At 33.8% G+C, this 21,802-nt stretch overlaps 1 protein-coding gene across 1 annotated transcript; it reads right to left on the bottom strand.

The window, feature by feature from the left end:
- Window positions 1-16,624: 16,624 nt before the first annotated feature.
- On the bottom strand, window positions 16,625-21,169 carry LOC145679056 (ionotropic receptor 21a-like). The gene is made up of 2 exons (XM_081749654.1): window positions 21,082-21,169; window positions 16,625-18,540 (listed from the first exon to the last, which is right to left on the bottom strand). The coding sequence occupies exons 1-2, from the start codon at window positions 21,167-21,169 to the stop codon at window positions 16,625-16,627; spliced, it is 2,004 nt and encodes a 667-aa protein (XP_081605780.1).
- Window positions 21,170-21,802: the final 633 nt, after the last annotated feature.

Raw genomic sequence — 21,802 nt, 5'->3', positions numbered from 1 at the left:
AATAACTTAGGTTCTTAAGATATTGGCTTTCAGACTTAGGATTTGAACTCAAGTAAGTCTAAACACCATGAGCGAAAGATATGCACAGCATAATATTTCATATTGCGTATTATTCATAGTACGCTGCTGAAGGTCTACCACCATACCAATTTCGGCAAAGATCGGATAAATTTTATCGATCATGATTTAATGAAATTTCTTCGTTTCAGTAAGTCCAAACCTAAGTTTGCTAGACAATAACTCAAGAAGTAATGTTCTTTATACCGTAAATTCCAAGTATATACTAAGGTACACAAGGTCTATTACCCTATTAAATTTGGTGAAGATCGAATTAATATCGTCGATAGCATACCACATATAATGACATTTTACTAAGTCGAATTTCAACTTTGATAACCAATAACCTAGGAACCAAAGGCCTCACATTATGATATTTCATGTGTACATTAAGCTCGTCACGTTCTATTACCATCTTAATTTTGATCCAGATCGGATAAGTTCCATCAAACATGTTTCAGTGAAATTTCTTGATTTCACTGAATGCAAACCCAAATTTGATGGCTAATAACTCACGTTCATCATGACATTTAATATGTTCAAATGTGTATAAAGTTCATCAACTTTTACCACCATACCAAAATTGGTCAAGATTGAATGGGTTTTACTGTTCGTGATTTAGTGAAATTTCTTCTTTTCACTCAGTCCAAACACAAATTTGCTAGTGAATTACCCAAGAATTAATGTTCTCTATATATTTTGACCATACCATAATATTTCATATATAAGAAACATTAAGTTTATTACCATACCAAATTAGGTCAAGATTAGATTAGCCTTGGTGATATCACATGCAGTGGCGTTTCATGAAGTCGATGCCCAAATTTGATGGCTAATAACTAAAAAAGGGAAGGTCTGAGCATTAAAATCTTTCATATATGTACTAAGTTCGTGAAATAGTATTATCATCCCAATGTTGGTCGTTATCGGGTGAGTTTTATGGATAGGGCACGATACATATTGTACTTTTATGCTGTCTTTTTAAAGAAAAATCATGTGAAGGATAAAAAATAATAATTTAATTTGTTTTATGTATATTCTCTTATTTCTAAATAGAAAATTGGTAATTAGTAATTTTTAATTTCAATTTTCTATTTTTTTGATCATACTATTACAACATAGTCTAAAACAAATACTAAAAAGTAGATTAGGTTAGGCTAATAACTTTCCCTTTTATTAATTTCGTTACAATCAAAATTTTCTAGGCCAATAACATCATTGTTTGAAGTTGTTCTCGTAGGAACATACAAGTATTAATGTGTGATTGTGAAATATAATGAAAGTGGGTAAAGGTCGACCATTTCTCGCCTAGCCAGTATATTGTATGAATTTGAAGTTCAAGCAGTAAAACGTCACACTTCTGTAAGATGCATTTTAAAAATATTATATCAAGTCACATAAAGAACAACGGAAACAAAGCGTTGTTGTTAATATTTTGGCAGGTGAAACTTTTTTCTAACTTGCCACAATAATTTTAGTATGAAGAGCTTCATGAACCTCACTACAGAAATATTGGTTGATGAGCTAATTAACTATAGTCTTAACAAAACAAAAAATCGAAGTGTAATGGTTCATGAAGCATTTGATACTAAATTCGTTGTTGCGAGTTCGAGAAAGAAACGTCAAAACTAGCAGAATATTATCAACCATGGTTTGATTGTGCGGTACTTTATGTGACTTACTACAATATGTTTCATCTGTACATCTTACATATATGTAACGATTAATGTTTCAACTTCATATATTTTCTAGATATTTTTTTGCTTTTCATGACTATCACAGGCAAAAAAGGAAGCCGATCTTTAGCGATCTCCATTCTCAACATAGTCATTAAATTTAACATGCAAACCATAATCTAATACATACATTTCATCATTCTGTTTTGAATTGTGGATATTATGAATGAAGGTGACAGTACAATGAGACTTTGTTAGCTATCGTTAAGTAACCAAGAGAAAGATAATCTCGCTCAAAACTATAGGCCTCTCATCTCTCCTATCATCATCAGAACTAAATCAAGCAAATATAAATATTTTCCCGTTGCTTGATATCTTTATTTTCCAAGCCAATCGCTAAATTATCGTACAAGATTGTGATAATATTGCTTTGTAAAGAGCCTTCAATCATCATTGTCTGAGAATACGACGGTGTCTTGTATAGCTCACATTTCCTTTAATGGTGTTTCAAATTTATGTTCATCCTTCTACCAGAATCTACACTAATCTCTACCAAAAATAATATTATAGACACAATAAGACCTATTGCTAGGAGCACGAAACAACCTATGATGTCTTCTAACATTAGTGAACGAATTTTCTCGCATGCTTCATTCTGATGTTTCATAAATCTCAACACGAATTGCTACTGGTATTGCTTCAACAATTCCTCATAGATCCCTGCAGAACATATATTATTTAGAAATTTATTAAATGTTTCAACTAGAGGAAAGTTTCTACTGAGTGCAAATCCTATGTAACAGGAGAATATATTCTCTTTCATCTAGTGTAGAGTTGACAACATTTTGTCATCCAAATAATGCGGGTATGTGATATATTCTGAAGGCATCACCTGTGCTAAAAATGCTAGTCGACGCTTTCGAGCTAAATCATTAAGCACTCTGTAATCTTCAGAAAAGATATGTCTTTGGCTTAAGGCTTGAACTAACGGATCTTCTGAGTAAAAATCTAACTCTACCCACGTAACATCATCGGTTCCCCAGCGTAGGTCGGAATCTACGAGCTGTTGAATAGTGTCAATCGGTGGCTCTTGTAAGGGAAATGTAAGAAACGATACAAGATTACAGTTGTAAGCTGTTATCAGTAAACAAGACGTGAAGAACATACATGTAATCAAATGTTTTATAACTGATGTCCCATCATATGTGATTGCCCAACCAAATGTTATTCTACTAGTTTCTGAAAGAGAATACCAGTAATCCAGATATGGATTTCGGGGATGAAATTCGTTTACCAAGTGATGAAGAATGGAGAAAGCATATAGAAGAATTGAGCTAAATAGTATAAAACCGCAAATTGCTAACCACACTCCACTGGAAAGGGGTGCAAATACTGATCAAATGTTCTGTTTACGTTTTGGACAAGGAGTAACATATTTCACTCTTAATTGGATAATAGTTGTGGATACATCAAAATGGAATATATTAAACTCCGTAACATAAACTGCTGGTACTCCAACGTGATAATTTGAAGTTTTCATACTACCAAAGAATGAATGAACTGATGCATTGTCTGATGTTTCTCCAAAATTAGTGGTAATATCTACCTCCCACGAAAAGTTATGTCTATATGCAAATTCTATCAATATCATATAATCCGTTCCATCATATGAATTATCATTTAGTATAGCACAGGGATAATATGGAATAAAAAGTAAAGTAAGTGATATTTCATTTAAATTTTGGAATGTGTTCTTCTTTATAATCTGTTTGTGTATAAATTCGCTCTTTACTTCTGATATTTCATGAGTTCTAACGAGCTGTAGATTGTTTCCTAGTAACGGTGTTATTACAGTACATCTTCGAGTATATGTTAAGTTTGTACGTTTTAAAATATATGTTAACGGGAATAATCTGCTCCATTTACAGTTCACAAAACCATACTCATTACTAGAATTGACCTGTAAAATTATAATTCTTCTTATTTTTCTTTGTAAAGCTTGTACACTAGCTTTATAAAGAAGTTCTAAAGAGTCACATAGGTTTTCCTCTGAGAGTACAACTTTGTTGCAAATTCCATTAAATGTAGCTGCAAGTACACTTCTACTCAACTTTACTGAATTCGGCGTAGACATGGAAATGTGAACAGCAGGAACGTAATTGTTAAAGATATATTTGGCTTCATGTTCTAGAAGTTCATAATTGAAAAACAATATACCAGTCTCTTCATGGGACTTAGTAACAAGTAAATATTTGAAAATAATCCACAAGGATCTTCGTTGAAAGGAATTTTCCCCTGAACATAATTTAGTGTTATAAGAAACATTCTTGCCACAAAATTTCCTTGCATTTCTACCTGGAAAGGAAAATAAATGTACAATACTTCAGCTAGTGTAAGTTTACTTTATTTTTATTGTAAGACACACAAATATATACTAAGTCAATCTACATTTGTTTCATAATATTTAATAACATTACCGCACTAACAAAATTGTATTACTCCTATGTTGGATCAAATCTGGAATATATGTTGTTATGATCTGGAACCCATTGCAACAGCAATACCGACACCAACTGGAAAAAAAGTCCAATCTAAATTTATCAAATACTTGGCATACAAGAGAACTGGAACCTATTCATCTTAAGAAAACTACCTTACATTGATAGACAAGTTCTGTATCACTACACTTGAACAAAGGTGAAATGTGATAGATCTCACTTTTCTTCACAAAATATCACAAAACAAGTTTAACTGTATGGATCTGGTATCGACTCTAAATTTTAATGTACCGACACATAAAACTCGTGTTAACAACTCTGGCCTGTTCTATTGCAAAAACATTATAATTAGGCTTATGCCGTTGAGTTGTTAACAAACAAATAAATAAATGATGTTTGTTTTGCAAATATGAATTAAGTCATTCTTTTTCTTTTATTGTTTTAAATCTTCTCAAAAAGAAAGATTGGTATACTTGGATGAAATATTAAAAATTAAATACAAGTAATTTTGTTCGGTAGAAGTTCTACAATATTTTTAGATTATAAATAAAAACAAAATGCCCAAAGAAGGTCATATACCAATAAATATGTCTTACTCAGCTGAGCAAAATAATATACACATGCTTAGTCTTCGAGAAAGCGGAGGAAAATGAATTATTATGACTTATTGAGATTGGACTAATATCTACTAAAATAATCCATCATTAAGTTCTTTATTATGACCTTACCAAGATGATAACAAATAATAAGTTAAGGAGATTTAGTCTAAAATTACCATTAACTTGTAATTCTAATTACTGTTTAACTATATGAATGCTGTTCATTTCAGCTTTGGAACGTTTTTGCCTTAGTTAAAACTAAAAATATGTCCAAAGCAAATCAGTTCTAACAAAGAATGTGTTCGATGAAAACAATGACACATTGTCAAAACTGTGACACTATTATTTATTGATGAGGCAATGGTACATTGAGGAAACTGTACCACTATTATTTATTAATGAAGGCAATGATACATTGAGGAAACTGTAACATTATTATTTATTAATGAAGGCAATAACACATTGCCGAAACTGTAACATTATTATTTATTAATGAAGGCAATGACACATTACCGAAACTGTACCACTATTATTTATTAATGAAGGCAATGATACATTGAGGAAACTGTACCACTATTATTTATTAATGAAGGCAATGATACATTGAGGAAACTGTAACATTATTATTTATTAATGAAGGCAATGATACATTGCCGAAACTGTACCACTATTATTTATTAATGAAGACAATGATACATTGTTGAAACTGAACATTGTTATTTATTAATGAAGGCAATGATACGTTGAGGAAACTGTAATACTCTTATTCATTAAAAGTGATTTGCTTTGGTCAAATTTTAGTTTTTAATTAAGGGGGCAGACTACTAAATATTTTTGGAAAACCAACAATTTTTCTTTTGCCCGTTTTTCGTTAAGTGGAAAGAGGTAATAAAATGTAACTTACCACAATAATAGATAATGTTATTCTACATCTGAAAATACGGATCGAAAGAATTTTCAGTGTTGCCATCCATAGAAATTACAGTGTGACCAGAATTTGAATTACTCAAAAATCTAGGTAAACACAGTGACTAGAAAAATGAACTCAACGGTAATTGATGACTTATCATGCTGTCTATGTTTCTTGTTTACTACTTTTTAAATAATATTTCTATTTATTTTATAAACCGTACATAAATTATTACAAAATATATGAGTCATCACAAAATAAATATAAACATTATTTAAAAAGTAGTAAACAAGGAACATAGACAGCATGATAAGTCATCAATTACCGTTGAGTTTATTTTTCTAGTCGTTACCTTTACCTAGATTTTTGAGTAATTCAAATTCTGGTCACACTGTAATTTCTATGGATGCCAACACTGAAAATTTTTCCGATTCGTATTTTCGGGTGTAGAATGACATTATCTATTATTGTGGTAATTTAAATCTTATTACCTCTTTCCACTTACGAGAAACGGCCAAAAGAAAAATTATTAGTTTTTCAAAAATATTTAGTAGTCTGCAGCCTTAAGGCTATTTAACTAAAATATTGTTCGAAAGTAAGACATATCAGGTAGTATAAAAAGTATTGAGCCTTTTATGCAAGACGAAACGTTAGAGTCTCAAATCTCAGAGTATAAGAATTATAGCGGGTTTAATTTAACACCATTTGACAGTTCATAGTTGAAGCTAGTAGATGTGAGAATGTGGCGGAATTCTTAGAATCAGATGTAAGGTATTGTACCGTGAAGCTGAGTGAACTCTTTTGTAAATCTGCACTAAACTTTGTTTCGAGAAAATGTACAAATGGTGCGCAGGCCTGTGATGAAATTTATGCTATTTATTGGCAAGATACGTTATCGAAAGCAACAGCAAAAGATACTTCAGTCACTTTCATTCTGGAAATTTCTATGACCAAGTTGCTCCTTCTAGTGTATAATTCTGTGGCTTGGGTCTAAAAGGACCAATGTCACTTTTTGGCAAAAATGAGATGTTTATCAAATTTTAAAGTCTATAAATGGATATTTTCTTGTGCAAGAAAACCAATTGTTAATATGAATGGGATATATTCCAAACTATTTTGTGTTAACATTTGCTCTTCTTATAGAAGAAAACATTCATTGATAGACGTTAAAATTGAAGAGTTTCTCACTTTTGCCAAAAAGTGACATTGGCTCTTTTAGACTCAAGCCACAGAATTAATCACACGAAAGTGAATGACATTCTGGCCAAAGTCGAGCTAGAACGACAAATAAGCAGTAATGACATCACCAATGACCAAAACATCTATAGACGAACATAATAGCCCGATATTTGGGTACCACATAATCTGATTCCAAAATATTTTACTCGATTGAATTTATATCTGTGAATCTTTTCTGGAACACATCGAATTCGAGCTATTTCTGAAGCGATCCACCATGACTGAGAAAAAGTGAATAACCTGCTACAACAATATGCGAGAAAATTCGTGGTCGAAGCAAGGAAAGCTTCACAGTCTACGGCAAAGCCCACAGTAACTCCAAGAAAGATTACGTTGCGCATTTTGTGGAATTGGAAGAGCATCGTGCATCACAAGCTGATGTCACTGAGCAGGACGACAGACTCGGACCTGTACTGTTGATATTTAGCGCGAGTCCAGCTAGCAATTAAAAAAAATGCCCGAAACTGGTCAAGAGAAAGGATTTCATATACCACACTGATAATACAAGACCGTATACATTTATAACGATCCGTCAGAAATTAGAACTTAGTTGAGATGTTTCAATGCACACACTGTCTATCCTGGATCTGATACCGTCAGATCATCATTTGTTTCGGTCTCTGCTGAACTTCCTGAATTCAGTGAAGTCATGATTAAAAAAACGGAAACGACAGTTCTATAGCGACGAGATTAATGTTGCCAAAAAAAACAGAAGGTCATTAAACAAAATGGTGAAAATGTGGAGTGTCATAATGTTGCTTTCAAATCACGATAATTGTATTCTGAAGTTAGACCTCCAAAAGTTCAGTAATGTTTAGACAACCAAATATTTCAATCATTAGATCACATCTAACTGAATAAAATATCACACATAAGCTAAATTCTCACGCGTGGTTATGGAGAAAATAGAAAACGCGAACTTTTGTAGTGCTAAAAAGTGTTTTTTTTTTTTCAATAATAATCGACAGTTCTTATATTTTGCTGAAAGGAATTTTTATCTCTTTAATTATTGTATACACAACAAACACAACTATTAAGGAGCAGATTGTGTCTATTGTGGTTCGTGTTCTCATAACGGTCACAAACACATATTACTTGTAATAAGACCATTTAATCCCGTTCTTGTTCTTGAACCAAATTCGTGATTTTATATAGATTAAAAGCCTCAGCCATTAGCCATGTCGACTATTGCACAATAAATTGATACAAATTATGAAATTGTATTAAACACAATTGATATACACTATGCAGTTGTCATAGTCACAATCAAAATTGTAACTCAAAGTGGCACAGGTATGTTGCTGAAAATCACCCGTGTTAAACTATTTGTTATACAGCTAAAATTATTGTAAATAAGAACATTAGTATCATCAAAGATGTCCACACTCATTAAAATATGTATCACACTGAAAGAGAACTACAGAATAACATTTGTATGAAAATTAAATTGTGTTAAACTGAAGTTCGACATGGTTCTTCCTATACCGACGCCATGTTGCCTCGAACTATTTTAATCGCGAGAAGAAGAAAATGTGTAGTTAGTCAGAATCTAGTCAGAACCTAGTGTAGCTAGTCAGTAGAGAATGAAGAAAACAAATGTGTAGCTAGTCACATGCAATTTACTAAAATTTTTAACCTTTGTAACAATGTTCATCCTACCATTATGCCACAACCGGATATTAATATAAGTATAATGCGTATTTACCTAATGTACACAAATTGATGTATACACAGTGATAAATAAGTATTTGAACCTTAGAACAATAATTTCCAAAGAACAAATTGTTATTTTCTGTAATTTGTCAATATAGTATCAGGCTGGGTAATCTACTGTATATATAGAAATATACACTTTATGATTGATACATATTTTTTTCTCCTATAACGAGTCTTCTTTTACACTATCATATTGACTGCAGCAAATAAGTCTGATCACTGCTATTCTTATAGGACAATTTAATTTAAAACTATAACAAAAGCTATCAAAGAAGCATATATATCAACTTGCTTGATATATTACAAGGCAAACAGAAACGTCAGGTTTGTATTGATTTCATATAGCAACAGTAAACTCGTTAGTTTATATCCGCGTGAATCATTTCCTAATAAGATTTTTATTTACCTTAGTTGGATATCTTAATGCTTTCAGTCATCAAAAATTCTTTATTGGATTACTAAAAATGCAGTAAAATTATATAAACTTATAACATATGTTAGTGTCTAAACACATTTGTATATTTATAAAAAGAGGAATGGTGGATTTATGACACTTTCTATGTCTGTTAGCTAAGAAGAACATTTTTGTGTATTAAAAAAAATCAGTTTCAGAAATGTTACTGTATTATTTTTCATATTGAATGACATAGTGATTCGTATATGTTATCAAACATTGTCAACCACTGTTAGTATTTCTTTGAAAAGTGAAGTGGATTAATTTGTACATCATGCATATCTTATTGATCACTTGCTGAAAATTCTATTATAAATCTTATGAGGATTCTAAAGTTCTCGCACCTGTTTTCCGTCTTAATTGACTACCTTTTTGAACTTTAATAATTATGCTAAAAATTGTACCACCGTAGCCAGTATATGTTAAACCAGTGATCATCGAACCCTTCGATCGCAAGCTGCTAGTAGCTGCCAGGGACATTTTCGCAACTAATAGATCACGTTAACGCTCCTGTTGGCTAACCTTGATTTTTCCACTGAGCTGATGCTAACGATAGGGGGTGCTGACGACAACAACTGCTTATTTCTCCCTCACAACTGCCATTGTGAGCCTCATCTCACAGTTGCTTGTATAGACGTGGGGTTGTGCACGTTATGTTTTTCGTGTGTATATTAGACATTTTCTAACTTGGAAAGTTTGATTCCATATTTACTAGAGATGTAAGTTTATAGGCAATAAACAATTGGTAGTTCAGAAGCTTCATAAGTTTGGCTACCACTGTGTTAAACAAAGATTTGGTGACAAATGCATAATTCATATACCCAGTGAATCAATTCTTTATACCGACACTACTTGGTGTGACAAATACGACATTCAGGAGAAAACAAATTCTGCAAAATGATACTTGGTTATATTTAAATTTATGTTTCCTGTAGACAGCGTGTTGCGTGAGACTTGGAGCTACAACTTTATGTGTGTTCCAAACTTTATGATTTCCAATCCAGTGCCGTACCATGGAAAATCAGGGCCCGGGGAGAAAGTATATGGCGGCGCCCCCGTACATATGAATGAGGTCGACAGACGAGCTAATGAAGCGCCACAATGTTTGGCGCGAAGCGTAAGAACATTTTCAAAAACAAACTCTACTTTGCCTTGATTTTGAGCACTGCCGTGTCGTGACAAAACGCTGTAACTTTGGCGGAGCAGTTTTGCGAAAAAGAGCCGTAAAGTTTTCATCCGAAAATGTGATCTGTATCGTGTAGAACCAGTGTATCTAGACTTTGGAAACACGTGGTTACATGTAATGTTACGTAAATGCATGTTGTGTGATTAAATTTGGTGAAAATTGATTGGTTGACCATTATTGCCTAGTTATACTGGTTCTACACGATACAGATCCCATTTTCGGATGAAAACTTTACGGCTCTTTTTCCCAAAAGTGCTGCGCCAAAGTTACAGCGTTTTGTCACGACACGGCAGAGCACTTACTCTATGTATATGTACACATGCATTTTCCTATCATGAGTAACATTTTTATCTCTCTTTTCCTTTCTTTCTTCCTTTCTTTTCTTTTCTTTATCTCTCCCGAATTTTGCGGCCCTTACTTCGGCGCTCGAGACCGTCGCCCCGCTCATCCCCCCACCAGGAATCGAACTTGAGTCTTCAGCACTAAATACGCACACGTTAACTATATAGCCACTGGGGAACTTTGTAAAATGTAGAAATTCACCAAATTAACAAATATAAACCCTTACATGTACTAGGAAAGAAACAAACATTTTAATTAACCTACTGCAGCTTACTGTGATATTTAAAAAAAGTAACGATAAGCATTATATACTTACAGTAATGAGTAAACGATAAATACTTTTGGCAGACGAAACTTTTCAGACATAGTGTGTATATAGTGTACACTGACTTCTATTTAAAATAAAGTGTTCTTTCGTGCAGAATCAGTCATAGAATATCTGAATAACTAAAAGAAGATATGGATATTTTTCCCAACTTAAAGCAACATATTTACGTATATCACAAATATAGTCAGTGACATTCTTTCAAATAAGTGTCACATTATTTATCATTTCTTCACATAGATATGCTATTTACTTCTCTCTACGAATGTTTAAATGGATAATGCAAAAAGGAGAAAAAAAACTTTACTAGTAAAAACGCCAAAGAGATCTTTACAGATCTAAATGAAAAAGAAATGCTTCAGGTAACGGCAACTTACGTTTTTTAATGTTATTTAGTTGTTATTATTATTTTGTATCGCTATTGGGGCTATTGTTACAAAATGACAAAAACAAAGTTGGAGAAGATCTTTTATATCGAAGTTTTTTTTTCGCGAACACGTGCTACCCTGGAACTGTGGCCATAACAGCAGGCCTATTTTGGCCTATACATCACATAAGAATTGCATTTCAGATTGTGTGGGGAGCAGATAGATTAGTTGGTTAATAGATTTTAGCATCCCGTTCAACGGAGAGGCTATTTTCTTATTTACAATTTGAGGTTTCAGAAGTTTTATGAAACATAGAACTACACCTTAACGTGGAATCTGAACCACATTAAGTCTTACTGGAAATAGACGGGTTCACTAACCACATATAGTCAATTCTGGCTTTTGTGTCATGAGAATGATCCAGAGTCTTAACATGGACAAATCTTATGAATCTGAGGAAATCTAGACAACTAGTTCCCTCCAGGGATGGATTTAAGAATGGACGATAGGAATGTTAGCTACCGAAGGCCTCTAAATGTATCTCGTTTTATTGAATATTAAAAAAATTAGGCTATTATTATTATTATTATTATTATTGGGTAATCATACTACACAAATTTATTTTTACACAATCATCATTATAGATTTTCTGCCATTATTGGCAGATCACTTGTTGAAACTGAGAAGCTTCCGCTAACCGATTCCCATGTTTTGATATTGTCCATTAATTGTAATCTCCTTCGCCCCTTCCTCTTTTCCCTGCCACTACACTCTCTAGCACGTCAATCATGATATAGTACCTTCTTAACCAATGTACCAACCAGTTTCTCTTCCTCTTCTTACATGTAGTTCCGGTCCTATGGTAAGTCCTTACCTCATATTGTAGTGCTCACACAGGACGTTAAGCTCCAAATCACACTTACTTACATTCTTGACATTTGCTCCACGTAGAATAGTTGTAAATATACAGAAATTATTGATAGTTTGTTTTTTAGTTTTTTATGTCAAATCGATTGAAGTCAGAATCAGAAATAGTTTTATATCAGTCATCGAATCATCGAGTATCGTGCGTTAGTTTTTGGCTAAAGTCATTTGTTTGAATTGCAGGCTCGAGTAATACTACGTGCGATGCCCTCTCTGTCTTTTCTCTCCTACCACATTCTTTTACATCCTGATTGAACATTATCAAACATGTCGTAGCATGTCCAACATTCTTCATGCTTTAAAGCTGTAACCACAATTGCTAACCCATAATCAACTTACCTAATTTTCCAAATTTGTGGAGTCGTTTGTATTCCGACTATTGTTGCGTTTAAGAACAATTAAATAATTAAATATATTTATTAAACAGATTCAAGTTTCAGTTTTTATAATGCTTTGTCACGATACTTCATTGTCCATATTTGACATACAACGTATTTATTTCAAGATAACTTTTGTAGTGAACACTTTATAATTTGTGCAGCAAAGATAACTTTAGTGAACACTTTATAATTTGTGCAGCAAGGATAACTTTTGTAGTGAACACTTTATAATTTGTGTGGCAAGAATAACTATTGTAGTGAACACTTTATAACTTGTGTGGCAAGAATAACTTTTGTAGTGAACACTTTATAACTTGTGAATGCAAGGATAACTTTTGTAGTGAACACTTTATAATTTGTGCAAGGATAACTTTTGTAGTGAACACTATAATTTGTGCAACAAGTAGAAAACAGAGAACAAAAATATCTTTATGAAAGTTATGTTAAATCATCAAATTTACTTTGTTACTTATTTTTTTCTTACATAAATTATTCGTAGTGGTTTTGATATCAGAAAAAAATAAACGTTTCAGATATCATTGTAGTTTGTATATCTTTATACATAAATTAATTGATTTTATTTAGATATGTACAATTAAATTAGATAGGATTTGTTTAGCAATACTGAAGTACAAATATCTCAACTCGCTATTTGCGAAACAAGTAGACCAAATTATAAAGGCAACCAAGAAAGTTCTGTCGCTTTTTCACCCACCCCCTTCGAACATCGATATGTCACCTAAGACGTACCTGGAAGATCAAAAAAGTCCCCATCAGCATTGACGACCTTCTGAAAACGTTCTGGAAGGTCATGGATTCCATCGCGGTAGACCTTGATGGGCTATAAAGCGAAGAAGGTGTTAAGTGCATTTTGCACATCTACTAGCGATTTGAACTGGCGTCCTCTAAGGTGAATGTGCAAGAATGGAACAGGTGATAATCGGACGGTGCAATGTCCGGGAAGTATGGCGGATGCGATAGTTTCCCATCCAAAGCGTACAATGGTGTCCAGGGTCCTCCTAACCACGTGGAGCTTAGCGTTGTTCCGTAACAGGAGGACCCCTAAGCGATTCAGACCTCCACAAAAAGCAACAGAACTTTCATGGTTACCTTTATAGAAAGGGATATAGAGAATGATGGTGGGAGGGGGGAATACATGATCCTAAGTCACCAATTTTAAAATATTCAATTAGGAAAATTCGCCATTGAAAATGCTTGTTTAACAGTTATGAAAAAATCAAAATCGTATTCTCACAAAATTCGATACAAGTAGAAATAAGAAGTTAGGCCTACATCATAAAATTCTTTACGTTTTACAAGTTTTGAAAGCAGCTATTAAAACACATGAATTCGGTAAATTATTGTTTTTCTTTATAGTAATTTATCTTATAGTTTCTAAAACTACATTATTCAGTGCCAAAACCAGAATTTCCTGCCATAAGTTTATATATTCCTCTGTTCCCAAGAGAATTATTTCGTTATATATTTTTTTCTCTAACAAGTAAGATAGAAACAAAGTAGATTTCGTTTTCCATTGTCTGGTACACACATAGTAGCGTGTAGTTTACCACAAAATTTTCATCGTGCATTCATGAGGGCTGGATTAACACATCTGGAGGCCCTAGAAAGAATATATGGTCCCTGCTGACTTCATCTAATACATTTCTGGGAAAGTACAGTATAGGAAAGTCAGGGCAACATGTTTCATATATTTGGTCATATTTTATTTTATGATGATGACTGTATCTTTATGATTCCTTTTAGATAGCCAGTTGATATTTTGATCAGAGTGGAGGTCTATGTCCACCTGGAGGCTAGGGGCTCTAGATCTCCTATGTCACCCCTTAATCCAGCCCTGGGATTCATCAGATCTCATTCTCGTGAAAATTCATACATAACTCACGCAATTCCTAAAAATTGCTAGATATCCCTGTTTTTGAGGGGCCGCGGTGGCTAAGTGCTACAGCGTTAACCTCTGGTGCATGGGGTCCCAGCTCGCGCCAAATGAGCTTTGTGGTGAACAAACACCGTGGACGTGAGGTTTTCTCGGGGTTCTTCCGTTTCATCCCACTTTCTTCATTTCACCGTTTCCTTCATTTCTCATTATTACCGTCTCCTTTAACCTATCCGGTATAACCATAAGACGTAAAACTTAAAAAGATTTCATTTACCCTGTTTTTGTTTCTCTGTCTATAAGTAGTAAGTCTTCTCGACTTCGGAACGAGAAAGATCTCATATAATCTCACTGCTGAAAAAAAGAACATTAAGATTGAAACAACCAAACATAAAACATCCGTAATTTCACATACCTTCATAAAATGACATAATTACATTTTCTTTTTTAATGCAATTTTTAGTGTTACCTCCTGTTATATAATGTTCTCTTTATCCGTTATGCTATGCTACTAAAGAAGCAGGATATATATATAGATGATAATTCTGGTTGTCGTAAGAATAGAAAGTTGCACATTTCGTTTGAGAACATTGATTCCAATGTGACTATTTTTTAAACATATTTGTCCATAGTATTATGAGAAAAAGGACTTCATGATCTCAAACGTTTCTGGTTAATGATAATTTCCTAACCGTTCTTACCTGAAACAACAATAGTCTAGGAAATACAAATTGTAACTTCAATTTATAAATTGTATTGAAAAAGAAATGAAGACCCTTTATTTTCCATTGATGTGGTCAGATTTGGAAAAAGCAGCCGCATACATTGCCTTATTCATTTGTTTTTTTCCAAAGATTGTTAATTACATCATCAGAAATCCTTGTAATTAATTCCTTGATTGCTTCACTGCTATTCAAAGTGTTTATTCTGATACGGGATTTCGTAAGTTGGACAAATATAAATAAATTTTTCATTTCTTCTCACCGGAAATCCATTTGAGAGATGACCTTATATACGATTACATCGAAAACTGATTTTTAAAATTGTTCTTCTTCAGTTTCTCTTGAAAATATTTCAGATGTTTCGCAGCTACCATCATCGGGTTTGTTGAATTTTTTTTCCTTTTCCTTCCTATCTTTTTGAAAAAAAACTGCCTTAATCCTAATATTGGAAGATATTTTTATATTTTCTTATGTTTCTCATCAGCTCAATTTCTCATCGACCACAAATTATTGCATTTATGCTACGCTCGCAACCTATCTGATTAGCAGATACTTATATGTTGAACTCTTTTATTATTATTTAATAATGCCATATCGCCTGGAGGGATTTTTGGAGTAGATCACCTCTTTCAATTATTCTCATTTTTGGTCATTAAATTGCCTATTCCCACATCTATCTGAAATTATTCATGTATGCCATGCATGTACTCAATGTATCTATATGTTTTGATATTTGCATTATTGTTTAATAATGTCATATATTCTGGAGGGATTTTTAAAGTAGATCATCACTATCGATTTTTGAATTTTTTAGTGAATAAATGGCTTATTGCCTTATTTATAAGGAATTATTGCATTTTGCTGCGCATGCATTCCATTTATCTAGTAGGCGCTTACATATTTGAATTTTGAAATTATTATTTAATAATTTCTGATTTTTGAAAATAATGTTTGGAGATCACACATTGTTATTTTCTAATTTAGGTGAATAAAAGATCATTTATTAGAAATAAGATCTATTAGAAATAATTACAGTCTTGCTGCGGAAAAACCATGTTTTGTATTTATAGTATTTATTTGAAACATGATAATCTGATTTGCGGAAGTGTAGTTTTAATTGACGAGTTAGCTTGACAGACATCTGCTAGATTAGCCTCAGTTTCTTACCATTTTGCTCTGCTAAGTGTCAATAGACTGATATACATAGCAGTTCCTACTCTGTCATGACTTCCTACACTAATGCATAGCAAGTCTAAAAGTGGAATCAACCTTATCTTTAGAAACGATAAGAAAGGAATCCTCTCACTGGTATTTTAATTCATGTCCTAAATAACCTAAGGCACTTTCTTCCTTAAAACCGTAATTATTAAATTTGAGATAATTTCCGTTATAAGTATCCCTCCAGCTACTCCTAAACCTCCCGTTAGTAAGAAGAAATTCCCTTGTATGTCCACTAATGCTAATGAGCGAGGGCTATCGTCATGTTCGTGTGTTAGAGAAAGAATCCGATGTATGGTCTCAAAGAAGTCAATAATATCAGCTTGCCATTTAACTATCACACCAGAGTCTCTAAGAATCCTTAATAGCCTATTGAAATTATCTACCAAGGGAGACCCTTTCGGAAAATCAAATACCATGTAATTTGACATTACTAAATCTCTCATTACACGAAGGTGTTCCAAAGTATCGTCGTAGAGAAAGTAAATGTTATTTATACGACCAGAATGCACTCGATCTATCAACACGGCTATTTCCCCATTCCTAGCTAATTTATTGATCCTTTCTTTGTCAGTAATTAACATGTATCTTTTACTTAGTTCACGTACCAACGGGTCAGACGAATCTTGAAAGTATTCAAGCCAACCGTCATTATAAGAAGCCCAGAACAATCCAGAGTGATAAAGCTCCTCGACTGTGTTGATCTGTTTCTCATAGATTGGACTAGTTAAGTACGAAACAAGATTTGAATTATAAGCTGTGATCAACATTGTGGTGGTCATGAAAGACCAAAATAGTATATGTCTCACAGACGAGTACTCAGTTATCGGCGTCCCAAGCCCAACAGTGATACTGACAGAACTAAGCAATGCATATGACAAAGATAGATAAGGGTTTTTTGAATGTGTTCTATGTACGTAGTATTGAATATTAGAGATAATGCAAAGTAATATAGCAGAACAGAAAATGAATCCTAAAATTGCGTACCAGACATTATTGGATAAGGGTGAAAGTATAGACCATAAGAAAAATTCCCTTTGAGGTTTCCTAGTTAAAAAGCCTACACTACCTTTCATATAGGAAATACTGATATCAAAATGTTGTTGCGAGTCTTCAGAGAGATAATCTGAAGGTATTGATACCTGGTACTTTTCGCTTTTAATACACCCCATAAAGGATTTAGTTGTCTCATTATCAGAGTAATAACCCCAAGTAAAATCTGGTCCGGTTTCGTGAATATCCCATGTAATGTTATGCTTATTAGCAAATTCTTCCATTATTTTGTAATCGGTACCATCTCGAGATCCTTCTCTTTTGGTGGTAAAAGGAATATACTCATACCATATCATTGAAACCTTAATACCTTTCATATTTTGCAGTTTATCTTTTTCTAATGCTTCACTATTACTAAATATGTTATGTTCCCAAGATGAAATAACATCCCATCCAAGTGGCATTAAGTTATTACCAATTGTTGAACTTAAAGCATTAAATGCATTGGATGATGTTGTGTAATTAATGTTGTTTGTAGTTATTAGATAAATATCCGGAAAGAACTGCATCCAACTCATCGTGAATAGTGTTACCAAGTCCTTGTTATTTTCACATATCAGAATATAGTTTCTTCGTTTTCTCTGAATAGACATATCAGCCATGATTTTAAAGTACCAAAACACTTCTGAAATGTTTCTTGATGCCGTAATGAAAGTACCACATCCACTGTTCATTGCTGCAAGAATATTATGTTTCAAAATATTTTCTTCTATGTCATATCTTTTTTGTTGTATAACAACAGGCATGTATTGATATATACTCCACGTGTTATTGTAAATGTCATTCAAGTAATGATCATCGCTCAAAATCATTGTGCAAACGTTTTCATGGAAGACATCTCTCACTAAGGTTGATAACACTAACTTCAAGTTATTTGAATTGTCAGTTGCAATGGAAAATGGAGAAGCAATTTGAATTCCCAGCAACAAGATTGGGCACACATCCAAGTTAATTCCCATGGTAAATTCTAAAGGAATTTCTAAAAGAAAAGAAAAGAATTGTAATTAGGAAATTTATTGAATATTATCACGTTAATATAATTATGTGTTTTAAGTGTCAAGAGTAAGAATAATTAAGATAATTGGAATTAGTAACATCTGTATGAAATACTGTTGATATTGGTTTGAGAGGACGAGTTGAAGTAATCTTTATAATATAATGGACACACTTAATATATTTTTAATTTGTCTTTCATACCACGGTATTGTTATTTAAAGTTGGAAGGTCTGAATAAAGATTGGTAGCAAAATGATTGATCACGTTTGGGCTATTAATAACAAATTATATTTTTTTGTTTATTTTCATCAATTTTGATAGTAGGGATAACGTCATTTCTGAGGTTGAACTGTGGTTCCAAACAAAACTATAGACTTTTACAAAACGGAACTACAGAAAGTGAAGAAGCATTGCCAAAAATTTATCGCTAGGAACGGTGACTACGTAGAGAACGACTAATAATATCATAGTGTCAGAGTTCTCCACACTGGATTTCTTCTAGACGATTGCACGAAGAATCTCAGTGGTAGAACGTTCACCTCTGGTGCTTGGGGTCCCGGGTTCGATCTCAGCTCCCGCCAAGTGAACTTTGTGGTGGAGAAACACCGTGTGCGTGGGTTTCCTCGGGGTTCTCCCGTTTCCTCCCACTTTCTTCATTCCACCATATCATTCATTCATTACTCATCATCACCGTCTCCTTTAGCCTAACCGGCATAAGCGTGGGACGTAAAACTCAGATTTCATTTCATTTTCATATTGAGCGGATCCAAAGGGGGGTTATATGGGCTATACACCGGATACACAGGATAAAATGGGCTTTGATCATGCTTTACACTGGATAAAGCGGCAAACTATTGTTTAGTCCCTCCCTTGATCATATCCTGGATCCGCCACTATATACATGCAGGGTGACTGGTAATACGAAGCATTCCTTGCAAAAGGATATTCTACAAGTAATTTGGAACATTTTCACCTATATGAACCGGAGGTCGCATATCAATAGTCTTTGAGTAATTTCATTGAGATTTGCCGGCTAACAAGAAGTGCGCGAAAATTTTTTACCCTGACCCACTTTCACATACCGTAGAGCGATGAAATTTTACATGTATAATCCTGAATATTTGTGCTGGTGGTAATATGCAATTCGTAACTCTGAACCGTTGCTGTGTTGTAGGTCTGAACGTGAAGTAAGGTGTAGTGGTATAAAATCCATTACTGCACCTCAGAAATCAAGGTGGCAACATCGCAGAAGTATTTGTCCCTAGCAAATGACTGCATGGTTGGGAAGAGGTGGAATAAAGATGGTGCGTGATCAAGGGAAAACTCGAACTATTATGGATTTCATACCCAGGGTCGTTCCTATAAAATACAGTAAACCCCGTTACTTAATCATAAACCTAATAAAGGCTCATCAAAGAAGCTAGTGGTTTTGTGACAAAAATAGTCAACTTTCCCACTAGACAGATTATGTAATATTGGGAAAAATATAGCGTTCAGAACACCGGGAAACATTGTGGCGCAAGCATTACTAGCAAATGATGTATGAGAGACCGGCCTAGCATTGTTTCACTGGTGCAACTAACACTTTCCGACCATCTGCCTATTGAGATAGCATGATTCTAATCAGTAGCTCAGAGTTTCTGTAGCCGGGCACGTTGCTATCTGCCTACCATAATATAAACTTTTGTGAGTTTTCGTCTTATGTTGAAGAGTCTATATAATAATGTAGAAACTAGGTTCCAAAAATTATAACAATACATACCAACTTAATTACTAAACATGCAAGTCGAGACATTTTTAAATCCTGAAAGAGCCAAGTCAGACCACAGAACAATTTTTCAGAAATCGTGACTCCCGATAAAGTCTGATGATACGAAAAGTAACCCTATTTGGGATCTCAACAGATTTTTCAAACACGTAGATTTAATGGTACGTATACTGTATGGTGCGAAACCCTTGGGGGATAAGGGGTAATTCCCACATTTACTATTTTTGTAAGAGAATTCCCCCTTACTAAAACCTCACTGGGGTGAATAAAATTATACTATGAATACAAACTTACAAATTAAGTGCAGCTATTTATATATAAGGCTAATCAATGTGTGAAGTAGTGACTAATGGTATTTCTAATCTTACATATCTTAATAATTATGAATATACAAATATGTGAACTCTCCTTGTCGAAACATTCCATTGCGAAGTTGTTTGTTATTATTTACTTATTTATTTATTTCTGTCTCCCCTCCACTTCGAATGTTGTCACAGTCGTATTTGCGTTTGAGCAAATGTGAGGCTGCATTTTTATATTGGTTGGGAAGATGGCGTGTGGAGTGATAAGGTGGTTTCAATTATGTGAAATGATAATCAACATTTTTAAAGGTTCCATATATTTTAAACTTTTATATACAGATGACGAGGATTCAGACTTTAAGGTAAAAAAAAGGACAGTTGGACATTATCGGAAGGTCCATCCATCGGTCGCACTTCACACATATGGTTCTCATCAAACACTTAATCAAGTAACCTTCGGGCACTTGTTGTTTGCATTCTCTCCCATCCTGGCCTGGACTCTGGTGCCGGTTCTGCCGCTGCTGCTCTTCTGCTGTCCTCATGATTCCAACATAAAGAAGGAAGCTCTCACCTTGTCTTGAAAATATATAGCCCTTGGCCAGTCCCTGTGCTGCCACCTCCCGACAAAGCAAAGGAACTATCCAAAGAAGTTGGACAAGGGACAAGGCGATGTGGTAGAGCTGCCTACCACAATATAATGATTTCGCATTTTACGTACAGCCATTAGAATACCTTGATTAGCACGGGTACTATTGCCATAAAAAAATCTCACTAATCGGAATAATTTGCGTAGAATGGAAGTTTATTCTCAAGGATTTTTCAAATCTGTTGATTAAAGTTTATGTATGAAAGGAAAAATGAAAATGTTGAACGTATTAAGTAAAAAATTAAGCTTAATGAAGAAAATCAAGATTATTCTGTAATCTTGCTTTAGTTACAGATTCTCTGTTTCAATAATACTGCAGCTCGTCAGATTAAACCGAAAACCAAGTGCTACAAAAGCGCTACCTGGAGCGTAAAAATACAAACTAAGTTTAACGATATATTAGTACAAGGAGGAAACAAATGATTTACACTTATTTTTACATACCACAATTCTCTGTACGTGTGAATTCAATAACTGACAAAGAGTAATTTGACTGGACCGTGACTCAAGCCCGGAACCTCCGGCATGC

This window comes from Thermobia domestica, chromosome 2 (genome assembly GCF_964235325.1).
Source record: "Thermobia domestica chromosome 2, izTheDome1.hap1.1, whole genome shotgun sequence".
In the NCBI taxonomy this organism is placed as follows: Eukaryota; Metazoa; Arthropoda; class Insecta; order Zygentoma; family Lepismatidae; genus Thermobia; species Thermobia domestica.
The sequence above is the reverse complement of the archived record's forward strand: the minus strand, read 5'-3'. Positions and strand labels throughout refer to the sequence as shown.